We start from the raw sequence: 16,912 nt of genomic DNA, 5'->3' as shown, positions 1-16,912 counted from the left end.
CAAGTAGCAGAGGAGAAATAACAGGACTAACGCGGAAATAAAATTATAGGGTGAGTAATAGTGTAATCACAAGTACCTCCGTGTGTGTGTGTTTAAAAAAAAAACAGACTGTGTTATTGTATGAGGATTGATTGTGTATAGTCTACGTGTCACTGTAAACAGATGCATGTTAATTTATTGGAGCTCATAACTGTTGTAAAACTGTAAAAGTGACACTTTAATATTCTGTGTTGTAATAAGTTGTGTTATTGTTCTCAGTGTTTTTGTGTAATCATAACTTTCTCTCTGTGTGTGTGGGTGTGTGTGTGTGTGTGTGTGTGTGTGTGTGTGTGTGCTCCTCCCCGGACAGTGGTGCTACCAGGGCGAGTGCGTTGCGTTCGGCACCTGGCCCCAGAGCGTGGACGGAGGCTGGGGACCCTGGTCCTTGTGGGGGGAGTGCAGCCGGACCTGTGGGGGCGGTGTGTCCTCCTCCATGAGGCACTGTGACAGCCCAGCGTAAGTAGGCAAAGTAAGCCACAGCAAGCTGAACACACACATCCAGGTGGTGCCTACAGGTGTGTGTGTATGTGTGTGTCTTCTTCTTCTGTATGATGTATCTGAGTAGAAGTAGAGCTACAGGAAGAAGTTTGTCTGAAGTTCAATCTTTATTTAAAGATTTCCTCCTGTGAAAATCAAACTTTTAACTTCTTCTGTTTTTATTTGATACAAGACTTAACATGAGTGAAATAATCAGCCTCGACTAAGCTGCAGTCACATCTCAGAAACACAGATTCAGACCACAGATTGAATATAAAAGTGTTTGTAGCTTCCAGGTCTGAAAAATGAGGCCGATGTCAGAAGAGCCTTAAGCTGCAATACCACCGAGTGCCACCAGAGGTTGGCTTCAAAAAGCCTCTGGCTCCATAGACTCCCATTCAACTTCTCCCATCAATTACAAAGTCACTAAAATGTCTCCACCAGTTATCTCGGTGTTGTTAGCTAAAGCCACTCCTTCTTATTAGTTTTCTGGAGGTCCACCTGAAAATAATCCGTCATTAATTAGAAAATAAACCTAAAAAAAGTGGTATGTTTGATTGACAGGCCTATGGTGCAGTCAGGTGGTCGGGGCATAGTGTCCTAAGGTTCCCAATCAGATAGGTATGAGGCAATTTTCTCCCTTCAAAAGAAAACCCCTCCTAAATATATATTTCTGATAAACAGATGAGTTTTTAGGGGTTTAATCAACCCATTAGAGGGACTTTAAATCTCGAGGAATCATTGAGAGCATTCCCTCATTTATCAATAATGTTGAGAGTGCAAGTTAAAACTGAATAAATATGAGAAAACACACAACAGAACAAAGATTAAAAAAAGGTTTATTCAAGTTCAACCTTGACTGTGTAAAAATGTATTTAAGGAAAGTAGAAAAGGTAAATTCAATGGTATATAGTTATCATTTCGTTGACAAGAAGCAGAACATCGACACACAGTTGTGCCTGTTTGAAGTCTGGATTTACTCTTCACTATTTTCTGAATTTAATCAAAGTGGAGAAAGTCTTGGTGGATCCGAGGATGTCATACAATGCTACACCTGTCAATCAAGACAAACACACCTCAAAACATCATTGTCCTTTCAATAACTTAGAAAGACAAATATTGTGAAGACACTTATTGAGTCTCTGTCCTCGTGCACTTGGAGACCGACCCAGTCGTGCAGCATGTGCAGTAAGTTAAACCGCAGCTCCGTCTCCCCCCCAGAGATCACGGCGGTGCGTTGTTCCCTTTTAAAGCCTCCCATGTGTTCCTAGCAGACAAATCACTGACCATCTGGAATCTTTATCCTCCTTCCATCGACGCATTCCTTTTGTTTTGTACGAGACGTATGACGTCAAACACGTCATGGGAAGACGAGAGAAAGAGCCCGGATGAAGCTGAGGGACGGGGGGAGGAAGAGGAGGAAGAGGAGGGCGAACGGAGGGACGGAGATGATAAGAGGAGAAAAACAAACCCTCCAGAGATGTAGTAGATGTGAAGGAGAGAATCGCTCTGAGGTTCCAGACTTCAGCCTCCCTCCCAGATCTAAAGGTCATGTCACACTTCAGAGCTCTGAGAGCAGCTTGGATTTCATGAATGAATCATTGGCTCACACACTCACACACACACAAACACACTTTGTTTTCTGGCAGAGACTTTTTTTTTTTTTTTTTTTTTTTTTTTTTTTTTAGGCCAGTTGTCACCGAACCCGTCCTCATGTACTCTCTGCATCCCAAAGAACCTGTGATTATGATTTATTTGATGTGATATGTTTATGTCACACTGTTTTAATTCCCCGTTAATTTGCTTCTCTCGTGTCTCTCAGCCCGTCCGGAGGAGGGAAGTATTGTCTGGGAGAGAGGAAACGATACAGATCCTGCAACACCGACGTGAGTTTCTTCACTTCTTTTCTTCTCTGTTTTATCCTCTGCTTGATGTTTACTGTATCATGTGTTCAGGCAGCCTGGAATTGGGAAAGTTTCCATTCAGGAACGTCACACTCCCAAGTGCAATAAAGGAATAACAATGTATTGAAGAAGTGGCAGTTTGAGATACATTTATTTGGTGATTTGACTTGCTTCATATAGCAATGGTGGAGCAGAATATGTAGATTTCAAATTTCTTTGCAGCACAAAAATAAGACAGGAACCCAAAAATTCCACAATTTCTGAGTAAGCAGAAGCAGCAAGGAAAAAACTCCCTTTTAACAGGACGAAAACTTCCTTTTAACAGGAAGAAAACTCAATTTTAACACAAAGAAAACCTATAACAGGAAGGAAAATTCCCCTTTAATAGGAAGAAAACCTACAGCAGGAAGGAAAATCTTCCTTTAACAGGAAGAAAAACTAAATTTTAACAGAAAGAAAACCTCATACAACATGAAGGAAAAACTCCTTTTTGACAGGAAGAAAACTTCCTTTTAAAAGGAGAAAAACCCACGAACATTTCTTCCTTTCACCATAAACGCTGCCATGTCAAGTGACGTCAGAAGGACTTCTCTGAGCTCTCTAAAACCTACCAATTTCCTTGTGGAATATTCAGAGTTCGACAGGTGTTCAGGTGTATTTTCCCACTTTGAGGTTGGAACTTTTCCAGTTGCTCCTGAACGCACCTTTCGGGAAAGTATAAAAGTGAGTTTAAAATTGCTGCATCTCCTCCTCACTGCTCGGCGTTTCTCCTGCACAGCATGTTATCTTAGGAGAGGTTTCAGCTCTTGCAGCATCACACCGCCTTCAAGCTCTCCGACATGTTTTCCTGCTGGAATGTCGGACAGACAACGATAAAACTGCACAGGCGGTGATTCAATACTCCCCCGGTGACCGTGGGTCCACTCGCCTCTTTGTCACTTTATAGTTTTCATATTGTTTGTGACATTTTCACGTGTGTCAAACGATGATGACAGTTTCAGAGCGTATTTCATGAAAACCAATTTACAGCCTTTTTTTTTGGGGAGTTCTAGAGCAACATTTTAAACAAATATTTAACATGGCAGCGAGTTCAGATCTCCGTTCAGCTATTTCATTTTTTTTTTTCACGAGGTGAAAATTGAAATAGTTCGGACCCCAGTGGACTTTTAACCGCAGGGCTTGAAAATAAGAGAGAGCGAGAACCGAAGGTTTATTTTGGAAAACAAACAACATCTCTCACCACTATTTCATCACAATGACCACACCTCGTCCAACAACGTGTGTGTGTGTGTGTGTGTGTGTGTGTGTGTGTGTGTGTGTGTGTGTGTGTGTGTGTGTGTGTGTGTGTGTGCGCGTGTGTTTGAGAGCACCAGATGTAGATAAAATTACAAATATTCTCATTCTGACATGAACAGATGGTTTATATACTTTGTGATTTTATTTTGTTCACTGCTCAGATGTTATTTGTTTGCTTCCTTGTTGCTACTACGTTTGTCTTGTAGGAGATTATTCCGTATTTTTGTTAGCATAATGCTACAGCTTTTGGAGAAATAACTCTTATAATTGGATATAAGGTCATTAAGCTTGGACACTCTTATTTACTGTATGCCAATTGTAGCTGGCAGTAAAGAGTACTCCAGAAATGTACTATTGTAGTTTGAAACTATTGGAGCAGCCTTTAACCATCTATCTGTCCTATTCTCGTGAACGCGATATCTGAAGAACGGTTTGAGGGAATTTCTTCAAATTTGGCACAACCATTCATTTGGACTCAAGGATGAAATTAGTAGATTTGATGGACAAGGTCAAAGGTCACTGTGACCTCACTGAACACGTTCTTTGCCATAAATCCAGAATTTGTTTGCTAATTGTGGCAAAACTTCACACAAATGTCTAAACAGGATCAAATTGTGATGACGGTTTATATTCAAAAGGTCAAATTCACTGTGACATCATATCGTTCTGAAAAAAAAACCTTTTCTTTCAAATATTCAGCAACATAGTTGTGAACATATTTCAGATGGCAACAACTTTGTTTTATTAGAATCAGATTTATTCCTTCGATGTCTTTACTACATATATTATTTAAAATCTTAACAGAGATTGATTTAAACTGCAACTTGAGTGGTTGTTTGCGGTGGACAACCATGAGATGGAAATCAAAGTTTTTAATTAGATTTTAGGCATTTTTCTTGCGCCAACTTCAACGCCCCGATATTTGCTAGAGTTGCTACAACTATCGCTTCATCTCGCTCGACCACCTTCGCTATTGTTGGAACTATATTGAGAAACAAATGCTTTAAAGGTTGCTGATTAGTCCATCTTTCAGATTGGTTGAGAAAACCTTCATGTTAACAGAGTTTCCAGACTACAATCACGGTGAACTCTGAAGCTGTGAAGCCAGGCTGGATCTTATTTTCTGACTCTTTACAGACTAAAGGATCAACAGGTTAATCAATAATACATATAACGCTTACTTCTTCTTATGAGTTGTGAAGTTCTTCCCTCCTTCAGACACGTGTCAGCACATGTTAATCTCATTTGGCCCCGTATTGTCGTTTCAACACACTTGCAATAATATTATTGTGTCTCTTCTGACTCGGTCCGCGTGTTTGATGTGCAGGTTTAAAGCTGCCATATTGGCAAAACACTTGAATGGTAATGAAAGTGGCCTGGCCTCCCGGCGGCCCGCTCCAACATGGAACACGTTCAGCATGTGAAATACAGCTTTGACCTCGGAGCTTTTATTCGTCCTGAGGGAGAGTGTTTTGGGGTTTCTAAGGACCTTTTCACACCAATAAAGTGTTTCTTTTCACTTTTTACCGCCTCTTACTGGAGCAGTGTCCACACAGCGCCGTGCCATCCCAGATAAGTCTGCACGAACCAGCCTGCACCGCGACGGGCTCTCGGCCTCATCTGGCTGTGTTTATGTTTCTAATTACCCAGCCAAAGAAATGCTTCATTATCCTTCATAAATCCACACATGAGCAAACCCTGCAAACGCAAAACACACGGCTCTCCAAGAGAAATTCCAAGAAACGAGTCTGTTTTAGTGTCGGAGAATAAAAAGTGACATCTTATGCAGATGTTGTCCAGTTGTTAATAACACTGTTGTCTGTACAAATAAAGAAATATAATCTCAGCAGATAATTCACTTACTCAAATGGTAACAACATGCAAGCCTGAATCTCCTGCACATCTGATAACAGTGTGGCTGCAAGATTTAGCTCTTTACTCCAAATCAGGTCAGTTTCTCCTGAATGTAGGTTACAATCCAGCATCCTTTGTAGTTTATTAATTTCTGTAAATTGCCGAAATCAATTAGCAGACTGTCAAAACTGCTTTAACTGACTCCATTCAAGCACACATCCAGCTGACAAAGTTACATTATCATTGTTTGGTAATGCAGGTATGATTTCCACTGTGATGGATGACACAACTTTAGGAACTTGCCATTTTATCTGTTTATTCACTTTCCAAACATTCAAAATAGTCTTTCATCTTCTGGATTCCTTTAATAATTTCTAGCATGTTATCAGCTGCAGGTGGATAACTTAAGAAACTTCAGAGATTCATAGGTTTTGAAATGAATGAAAGTAAATGTAAAGTACATGAGAACCTGCTGTGGTCCTTTGAACATCTACATATAAATTCCTTTTGTGTGTTTTTTTTGCAGGCCTGCCCTGTGGGATCTCGTGATTTCCGGGATAAGCAGTGCGCCGATTTTGATAGCATGCCTTTCCGAGGGAAGTACTACAACTGGAAGCCTTACACTGGTGGTGAGTTCAACACTGGGGTAAATAAAGATGGATGTAAACTTCAGGTCTGGAAAGAGAACCCAAAGTGTTTTAAAGTGTAATACCACTGAGGGCCACCAGGGGCTGGTTTAAAAAAAAAAAAAAACTCCCATTCAAAAAGCATTAACAATTACTTGCGGGGCATAGGGTCCTCCTTTTCTCAGTCAGATCCACCTGTATGCCCAAATATGGTCACTTTTGGCTCCAAAAAAACCAACATGGCGACGGACAGGAAAGCTTCAGTTTACAAACTGATGTGTGACGTCGCTGTTTGGTTGCATCAGCTTATTTTGTACCGGTTATTTGTTGTCTATATTTATCACTAAATAAACAAAGTTCGAATAGAGGTTTCCTCAGATTCCTGTTCACTGTGCAGCAGGCGAAGGTGTTGCTGCTGCTGCTGCTGCTGGTCCGACAAGGAAGACTTCACATTTCAAGTCAGAAATCTCCCAGAAGAAGCTCTTTTGTTCGAAGTTGTGTTGTACTCTCTTAGTTGTTGGCTGTACTTTAGGAGAGCAGGCAGGCCTTGTGTATCATTCTGTTCTTGATGTCCTCAGATTGTGGAAAATATCCACTTAACTAAAAAGACAAACAGCTCCAAGAGAAGTGATAAAGTTCGAAGCATGTAAACACGGTTCTTGTTTTCTCTCCGAGACGGAGGAGCTTAAGTTTGATCTCGTTTATCAAAGGGGTCTGTTCAGTCCGATCCATCACCTCCCGCAAGCCGTCGTGTAAAAACAGCAGATAACCTGCGTGTGGATGTCAGCGGGGATTGTTGTTGGCAGGCAGCACCGGCTCTGTTGCTGTCGGTGTCGCGGTGACGTCAGGTTCGGGGGCAGGGGAGGGGGGGGGGGTTTAAGATCTGAACGCCGCTGACTCTCCTCCACATGATTATTATTGTCAACAAGTGCAGAGGAGATCCCAGAGCTATCTGGGTCCATCAGGGTTCAGGTCAGGCCGTCTGTTCTCTGTGTGTGGACTGCAGATAACGATGTGTGTGTGTGTGTGTGTGTGTGTGTGTGTGTGTGTGTGTGTGTGTGTGTGTGTGTGTGTGTGTGTGTGTGTGTGTGTGTGTGTGAACCAGGTGGGGTGAAGCCGTGTGCTCTGAACTGCCTGGCTGAGGGCTACAACTTCTACACGGAGCGCTCTCCGGCCGTCATCGATGGTACTCGTTGTCAGGCCGACTCTCTGGACATCTGCATCAACGGAGAGTGTAAGGTAAGGCAGCGCTGCTTCGTCAGTTAAAAACCTCGTTAGAAAAAAAATGTCTATTTCATTACAGTGAACCTTCGTTTTTCGCGGGGGTTACGTTCCAAATAGAAACCGTGATAGGCGAAATCCGTGAAGTAGTAACCTTTATTTTTTTTACAATTATTATACAATGAAATACTCCATAATACATTGAAACCAAAGAACAAAACCTTTTTACAGGCCCAAGCATTTGTTTAACAAATAAAAGTACTGTATAAATGTTTTTTTTTACAAATAACTACTGTACTGTAAAATAATAATTTTAATCATCAATACGAACTGAAGGCTTCAAATTGCTGAGATCAGCACCGCCCCACTGCGACCCGAGTCATTGGATTAGAACGGGAGAAAATGAAAAATGATTATGAAAAAAACTACAAAGTACAGTCGGACAAATAGTGACTCACGTGTATTTCACTGCTCTTCTGACTGAGCCGCTGCATCCTGACTCCGCTCTGTAGCGTTTTTTTCTTCTAAAGCCCGCGGTGCAGGTGTGGTTTTTCGAGAGAAGAACATAGTTATCGGTAGTTGTTGTCGCTCTTTTTTCTTCTGGGCAAAAAGATTCTTATAAACCAACATGCCACCATCGATTTACGTACGTGTACATATTAAACCGCAACGTTATTGACAAACAGGTAGAGAAGAAGCGGAGAGACTGTTTAGCCAATCAGAATGCAGAACACAATGCACGATGCAAATCCATGAAGCAGCGAGACCGTGAAAGGTGAACCGCGTTATAGCGAGGGTTCACTGTACTACAAATTTGGTAGTATTATCGTCAGGTGTTTGAGGTTTGTCATATCGTACAGTTTATCATAGACTGTATGTAAAAGTGTTCGTAGCTTCCACCTCTGAAAAATGAGGTCGATGCAGAAGTGCCTGAAGCTGCAGTACCACCGAGTGCCACTAGAGGTTGGCTCCAAAAAGCCTCCGGCTCCATAGACTCCCATTCAACTTCTCTCATCAATTACAAAGTCAATAAAATGTCTCCACCAGTTTTCTCGGTGTTGTTAGCTAAAGTCACCCCTTATTAGTTATCTGGAGGTCCATCTGAAAATAATCTGTCATTAATTAGAAAACAAGCTTAAAAAAAATACCTGTTTTTGGGGGCGTGTCTGTGTGATTTGACAGGCGCAGTCAGGTGGGCGGGGCATAGTGTCCTCAAGTTCCCAATCAGATCCACCACTCATTCCTCCCCAGCTCATCCAAATATGGTCACTTTTGGCTCTTAAACCTAGCAAGATGGCGCTGGCTAAAATGCCAAAATTGAGGCTTTAGAATGGCAGCTCACAAACCGACAAGTGACATCACAGTTGGTTGTCGCTTGGTTGTAACTTCTGGACCTGGACGACCTGGATAGCTTTGGATTTGGTACTATTGCTCAAAGACAACTAAATATTTGAAGGTTTCAAGAAGTTGTACTGAGATTTTTCAGTTTAAATTCAGACACACATGATAAATAGGAACGAAAGTACAACTGTAGAGTTAATTATTACCTGATATAAATGTGTGATAAATCCTGTTTGACTGAAGCAGATCAGGTAGATTTATGGACGTGCACCTTGACACTGTCCTTAGTTGACTGACTGTTCGTGATCGTTAACTTGGTGAAATTACTGCTCCATATTTTATTCATCCATTAAATGACCTCCAGAGGTTTGTCAGCCTTCGAGCTCTTTTAAATTTTTTTTTTTTTTTTGTCTTTGACACAACTGCAGCATTTTCCAGTGAGGAACAATCTGCTGCTGCTGATTGTGATCGAGTCTCTCTCTGCGACTCTTATCAGGCCGCTGCAGCTTCAGCTCGGATTGTTTGGTGGTAAACAAAACACAACAATCATTGTTTTTTCATTGAATAATAACTTTATATGCATTTGAAAAGGCTGATTTAATAAGATCTTATTGAAAGGAGCTGGCAGTCAGTGCCGTCTTTGTTTTCATGAGCATAAATCATTCTGTGCAGTTTGTGTGTGCGTCTGTGTGTGGAGACAGGTTTTTTTTTTCTGTGCGTATTTTCTGAGATGCAGCTGAAATAACTTTTGGGTTGCTCTCTTGAAATATTTGCTTTGAGTTCCACCTGAGCGTACAGTTTAATTCCTGTTTGGCATGAGAAGGCAGCGCGTGTGCCCACAGCATTACTCTGATTCTAATAAAAAAAAAAACACAACATGATGTGTGTTTTACTGGGAAGACAGAAAAGCTGCGAGAGGTGGAATATTATTCCCTCTACCGGAGGAGCGTTACAGCTTTATTTACAGTCTGAATCCAGCGCGTCGCTTTATTTCAGAGGCCGGCTCTGCCACCACGTGATAAATCTCAGGAACACCGTCTGCTTGGAAAGCTCTCAGAGACACTCAGAGCTGTGCACATGTGGAGGAGAGATGACAGAGGAGAGAGTGATGGACAGCAGAAAGAGCTGAAAACTGTCGGTGACAACAGAAATCCTTCCAGTTGTACCGTCGCAGTTTTAATGCACACTTTTACTGTTTCTTTAAGCAGCTTTAAGGATTTTTAAATCATCTTATTCTTCATAATCTGAGCATCAGCCTCTTCAAACTCTTCATTAAGCCTATATGATGATTACACTGAAAGGAATACTCAAACTTTTTCCTCCTTTGATACCTGATTTATATTTTTCCCTGTTTCATAACAAGAAACGCTCACATTGAAGTTTCAATTAAAAAAAAGAGAGGTTTTTAAGATATGCCATTAAATGGAAATATTTTAGATCGTATCATGCGTCATTTTATATCAATGTCACCAACATTCAGAGTGAAATTTGTAAACTTTGGATATTGCTTTTAAACTTTTGTGGGTTTGAAGAAAGTTTGAAAAGAAAAGAAAAGTTTGTGAGCTGTTTCCATTATATTTGAGTAAAAGTACAGATATCTAATCAGAAAAGGACTTTGGTAAATATTAAGTGTCAAAAGTAATTTTTTGATATTGAATTTACTGAAGTATTGAAATTAAAAGTAAACTCAGGTTTTATAAAAGCAGTCAGCTTTTTGAGAGCTGTGAAGTTTATTCATGAAAATGCTTCCTGTCAGTGTTTTACTGTTATATTCGATGTTTTTAGATTAAAATTATTGATGAATTAAACACTATTTACTATAAAGTGCACTAATTGTGTTGCAACATTGTGAGTCAGGGGGAAAGAAAGGATTTATTGCTCTATGTGCAAAATGTTTGGTCCATAAAATTTCCATCTCATTTCCCCAGAGTCCTTGTTGACGTCATCAGACATGTCTCTTTGTCCGACCAACAATTAAAAACCAAAGGATCTGCAGTTTGCAGCGATACGAAACAGAGAAAAGCAGCAAATCTTCTCTTTGGAGCTGCAAAGTGAGATTTCTTTTTTGCATAAAAAAATAGCTTCAACTATTTATCATTTATCAGGACAGTTCAATCAACTGGCAGCATTGTTGATTTACTGTTTAATATTGTGCCCTAAAAATCTGTTTAACGCACGCTACTTTGTGCTGATAATCCCTCAGGTGCAATACTTCTTATTTATTTATTACTGTTAAGCAACAATTCGCACGTCAGTGATGATGATTTATATGTTTGTATTCATGCAACAGTTTCCCAAAACTCCTGACAATTATAAAGAATAATACAGGTGGAAATGAAATAACAATGACATCAATGTAAAAACTGAATGTTTTGTTATACAAATGCATGAAATCGAAGTGAATGAAATCTCCATTTACGTCTTAGTGTAGAGTGAACTAGTGAGTATGTTATATATGTTTAGTAGTGCAACTCAGTTCAACTTCATCTAAATGATTAAAGTCATATTCACACAACACAAAAAAACTAATAAAAACAATTAATGAACTGTAAAAATGACATGAAAATTTATTTTAAGAAGCAGGAAAAAGTAGAATTGTTTAAATTGTAAAGATATTGCACATATAGACATAGAAATTATGCAAAACTACTTTTAAAAGGTAAAATTTTGCACAAAAACGCTGCACGCAGGAAGCAGTTAACACTTTTCTAAGTTTACGTCCTGCGTTCACATATTTAATGGTTAAATCTAAAAAACTTTTGATGTAAAATGTCCTAAGTGAACTTGAGTAGCGGCTCCTTTTGTGTACATGTTGCATTAAACTTAACCATCAACAGACAACACTGCCGGTGTTGCAGCTCTTAAAAAGCCTGAGTAATGAAAACCGTCAGTGAAAATCTAGCAGCGGTTCCTCCTGTGAAGCTCCGAGGCATTACCAATCAGGCAATGAAGCAATCACTCCAAATGGAGCACAGATAAAGATTTAATGGACTCCAGACGGCCTCCATGTTAACATTTATTTTATATCTGCTACACTGCCGAGTTTAAACACTCAGAGTCCATCATTTTTTATGAGCTCTCATTGTTATATCTTTATCATAAAAATATGCTAAGTTACTAACAATTACAGCTGTGAATGCTGTGTAAACAGATTTGACTACAAACCAACAATTTGTTTATCTGGTTTTTAATAGTTTCTGACCCGTGGTGCTAAATGTCACTCAGAGCAGCAGTAGAGGCCAAAGCCCACAATAACTGTTAAAATCATGGGATTTGTTCTATATATTTGGTATTAAGGTTCATAAAATGATGCATTTTAAGAAAAGTATAATAAATTTGTACTTAAGCTCCACTTTTTTGTTTTTTTCACTTCAAACTTTGATTTATTTTAGAGTTCAAGAATGAGCTTCAAAGTAAAGTCGTTTTATAAAAAAAGTATTTATTCAGTAAAGTTGATGTTATTCTGCAGAGATGTGTGTTTTTAGTGAAAAGTTTCTCCACCGACACTCCCCACTACAGTAGAGGCCTGTATTGTGTGAATGCTGTATAAATAATGAAAACAAAAAGGAGGACATTGTATTCTGGTGACTTCCTTCATAAACAACCGAGAAAAATCCATTCAGAAAAAAAAAAAAAAATCCCCCAAACTGTTTCATTCAGTCCTGGTTTAACTTTTCTTTAGTTTGTTGTTACATAAGGTTTTTATTGAAATTTAGATTGAAAATGTCAGAAATTTGTTGGTTTGACAAGAATGTTGAGGGTTAGATAAAAAAAATTAAAAGCATTTAATCACATGATACTGGTTAAGACAGGTAGCTTAGCTTGGCATTAAGACAAAAAAATGGGAAAGAGCTATCCTAGCTCTGCATGAAGGTAACAAAATACTCATTGAAAGCGCAGTAGTTCACACATTGTATCTTGTTTGTTTAATCCATATAGGAACAGAAATACTGTAATTAATGTGAAAAATTATGAGACCAGAACCTGCTTTAGATTTTGTAGAGATAAAACAAGATATAACGTGTTTATTAGTGAACTTTTGGAGTGGTGGTAGGTGTACTTTTCTGACTTTAATGACGTGGACTTTATATAAAAAAATGGACGCAGCCTCCATGATGCCACCAATAGGTTTCTAGAAGCTCAATGTGGGTGGCTCCAACTGTCACCATCTTGGCTGTGCCTGACTCCGCTACCTAATACAAAAATAGTCAAAGAGGTGGAGCCTGGCTGCTGAAACCAGCGCTGACTCGGTCTAGCTGACAGTCAATGGAAAAGATGAAGGCAGCAAGCAACTGGGACCTCTCCATCTGTCAATCAAACAGACCAATTTCTGATCTTAAACGGGAGAATGATATAAAAATTCACCACTGTACAGTTGTCATGGACGGGGAAATAACCCATAGAGACTAAACCATCTTGTGCACCAGGCTGTAAACATGTTTATTTCTACTGTAAAGTTCAGCATTTTAACACTTTTGAAGCCTCAAGTGTCCACTCGAGGAACTGCAGTTATTGCCGCTTCCACATTAGCTTCCTTTCTCGAGACATCAGTGGTGCCAATCTTCAAAACATATTTCCCAAAATGGTGAACAATTCTTCGAAGACCATGAAAGATGTGCTTTGACTAACTCTCGTTCTCTGTCGGCTTCAAAGCACGTGGGCTGCGACAACATCTTGGGCTCCGACGCTAAAGAGGATCGATGCCGAGTGTGCGGAGGGGACGGCAGCACCTGCGAGGCCACCGAGGGACTCTTCAACGAGTCTCTGCCCCGAGGAGGTAAAAACCTGTTTCAGATGTTCTGTCACCTGTCAGGCCTTCGCTGATGTATTACAGAGCAGAGATAATGTGTTTTAGGTTCGATGACCACGTGTCCAACTTAAAGTCACCGGAGATGACGGAGAGGAAAACAGAGGAACTCATCGTCCTCTTGGCGAAGCAGCTTTTTGTCCCAAAGCCAACGTACTTGAAGCCAGAAAGATAATCTTTCATGGAAATGCGCCTTTGTCACCCACCAGCCGAGCATATGTTTTTGGCTATTTAGAATTATGTTGTCAGAATATAGATCAAAACATAATATTTTTCCCATTAATTACATCATGGAGTGGAGAAATCAGGAGTGGAGATAGCGACTCTGGTGTTGGCTGCAGCCTGAGGTCGTCTATAGAGAGCAGGAGAGAGGGAGAGAAAACATATTTCTCCTTCTATGGTATGGCTGGTAAACCATCTAAAAATACTGTGTGTGTGTGTGTGTGTGTGTGTGTGTGTGTGTGTGTGTGTGTGTGTGTGTGTGTGTGTGTGTGTGTGTGTGTGTGTGTGACTAAAAAAAAAAAAAAAAAAAAAAAAGGAGGGGATTGTTTTGTTCTCCACGAGGGTTGCTTTGTCCTTTTTGGGTGATTTGATTGTATTGTATACGTCCTTCTACCGGGTATATCATGGGTAACTTCATGTCTTCTCCGTGTTGTAAAATACGTCACATCTAAATGAGACTTTGAGATATGATTGAGTCGGAGGAATACGACCTCAACGGTGCCGCTCCTTGTCTTCCAGGCTACATGGAGGTGGTTCAGATCCCGAAAGGCTCGGTTCACATCGAGATTAAAGAAGTCGCCATGTCGAAGAATTATATCGGTAAGTGACAAATATAATCAGATTTGTACAAACATTCATGGTCCACAGCGGATAAACCCCACTTTAGTTCATGTTCCCCTTACTTCTTATGTAAGTTGACATTTGTGGTTTCAAGCAAATGTTTTTACAAATAGTGGATGGATTGCGGTGGAATTTGATGCAGATATTCATGGTTTCCAGAGGATGAATCCTAAAGATTTTGGTGATTTCCTTGACTTTCCCTCATGTGCCTTGATGAGGTTGACATTTCTATTTTTTAGGTCAAATGTCTTTACAACTCTTGAATGGCTTGGCATGCAATTTGGTGCAGGTATTCATGGTTCCCAGAGGATGAATCCTAAAGATGTTGGAGATTTCCTTGACTTGCCCTCTTGTACCTTGATGAAGTTGAGATTTACGGTTATAACTCTTGGAAGGATTCTTTCGGAATTTGGTGCAGATATTCATGGTGCCCAGAGGATGAATCCTAAAGATTTTGGTGATTTAATTGACTTTCCTTCTAAAGCCTCAACAGGTTGACATTTGTGTTTTAAGTGAAATGTCTTTACAACTCTTGGATGGCTTACCATGCAATTTAGTGCAGGTATTCATGGTTCCCAGAGGATGAACCCTAAAGAATTTTGAGATTTCCCTGACTTGCCCTGTTGTGTTGTACCTTGATGAGATGACACTTGTGTTTTAAGTGAAAAGTCTTTATGGATTGCTGCAAAATTTGGTACAGATATTTATGGTGCTCAGAGGATGAATCCTGAAGATTTTGGGGATTTCCTTGACTTTCCATCTTGAGCCTTGATGAGTTGACATTTGTGTTTTTAAGAGAAATGTTTTCACAGCCCTTGGATTGATTGCCATGTAATTTGGTCCACGTATTCGTGGTTCCCGCAGGATAAATCCTAAAGATTTTGGAGATTTGTTTGACTTGCCGTCTAGCCCCTTGATGAAGTTGACATTTGTGGTTTCAATCGAAATGTCTGAACAACTTTTGGATGGATTGCCATGTAATTATGGTACAGATATTCATTGTTCCTCGAGGAGGAATCCCAAGGACTTCGGGGATTTCTTTGACTGTCCCTCTTGTGTTTTGATGAGGTTGACATTTGTGTTTTTTAATTAAATGTCTTTACAATTCTTGGATTGATCGCCATTTTTTGGTACAGATATTCATGGTTCCCATAGGATGATTGTCCATTTCTTTTATGACCAAATAACTGCAAAACTAGTGACAGCAGTACTCTGAGTTGCATACTGACAATCAATTATTGGCATCTCAACATAAAATATCAAGACAGTGGAATATATCATTATTAGTTTGCATGCTAGCATGCTAATCTTAGCATTTAACTCAAATCACCACTTAACCAGATTTGGGTCACCACACAAAACTACTATCTGTTCTAAAGGTTGATGAACTGGTTATGTTTAATAAACCCTATAAGGTTTATTAATGGATACACAAGTCCTCCGTGAGTCCTCTTACCATCTGGATGAATGGTTATTGGAAGATTTGTAATTTGTTTTGCAAGTTTCACCTCCGTTTCTGACTCAAAACAAAGATGGCAGCCTGTCTACGTGGATAGAAAAAGAGAACCAACCAAAGAGACGGGTGAAAAATCTTTTTCTTACAGCAGCAGACAAAATATTTTTTCATCTGTACAGTCAGAAGAGTCTTTAAAGTTTCTGAAAATACCTTCAGTTAAATTCAGGTAAGCTGAATGTATGCCAATATATGAGGAGCAAAAACGGTGTCTAACTCTGCTGTGCCTGAGTACATCTTCACAGACCCATCAGTGTGGCTGCAGATTCTCAGTATTGTGTCACTATCCATCCATCAATCACTGTAATTCACTGCAGTGTGATTGCGACATCAGGCTGTTTCATATTATCTGTTCAGTTTGGTGTCTACTTCATTTCCATGGATTTCCTCGCGTCTTTGTCGAGATCAAATTAGAGGATGCCATCATTTAATCTGCTGTTGCCCAACGTGAAGCCATGAAAAAAAAGGAAAGAAAACTGCCTGAATATTTTCTCCCACGTGATGCTGCTTTGGAACCAGACTGGTCCACTTTGTTCCAGACGAAACACAAACTGTCAGAACCGAAAAAATCCGACAAGCGGATTCAATTAAAGGCGGTTCGGAGTGTGTTCATTAACGAGTGAAGGACATGTGACAGCGTGTTGAAATCATAGCGGATGGAGATGATGGAGGGCTTCGGTTCCTCTTTGAAGCGCCGGGCTGCCTCAGATTTATCGGGCCGTGGTGACAGCTGCTGCTCCACCAGGATTACTCCGATCTGATGTCTGTATATCAAAGTTTAAAGAGTGACACTTTGGACTCGATTCCCCCATCCAAGCAATTTGTAACGTTGTTATGAATTTCATGTGTGACCTCAGCGATAATGATAATATTTTTCTTCTGTTGCATTGTCTGAGTGCTTTGTGTTTGGGTCCGCAGAGTTTTTTTTAATGTTTTATTAGGACTAAGTGAGACAATGTAAATAATACAGCGGCTGAAGACTTGTGTAAAC

At 40.0% G+C, this 16,912-nt stretch overlaps 1 protein-coding gene across 1 annotated transcript in view; it reads left to right on the top strand.

Moving 5' to 3' along the window:
* adamts6 (ADAM metallopeptidase with thrombospondin type 1 motif, 6) overlaps positions 1 to 16,912 on the top strand; it is a 58,756-nt gene that overhangs the window by 28,767 nt on the left and 13,077 nt on the right. Inside the window, exons 13-18 of the mRNA XM_069165279.1 lie at positions 350 to 495; positions 2,339 to 2,402; positions 6,097 to 6,199; positions 7,302 to 7,435; positions 13,412 to 13,535; positions 14,307 to 14,387. Of these exons, the coding sequence (XP_069021380.1) occupies positions 350 to 495; positions 2,339 to 2,402; positions 6,097 to 6,199; positions 7,302 to 7,435; positions 13,412 to 13,535; positions 14,307 to 14,387 (652 nt within the window). The remainder of the gene's footprint in view (positions 1 to 349; positions 496 to 2,338; positions 2,403 to 6,096; positions 6,200 to 7,301; positions 7,436 to 13,411; positions 13,536 to 14,306; positions 14,388 to 16,912) is intronic.

This window comes from Embiotoca jacksoni, unplaced genomic scaffold (assembly GCF_022577435.1).
Source record: "Embiotoca jacksoni isolate LCO1_2020_lvr unplaced genomic scaffold, fEmbJac1.0.p SCAF_10, whole genome shotgun sequence".
Taxonomy (NCBI): Eukaryota; Metazoa; Chordata; class Actinopteri; family Embiotocidae; genus Embiotoca; species Embiotoca jacksoni.
The sequence above is the reverse complement of the archived record's forward strand: the minus strand, read 5'-3'. Positions and strand labels throughout refer to the sequence as shown.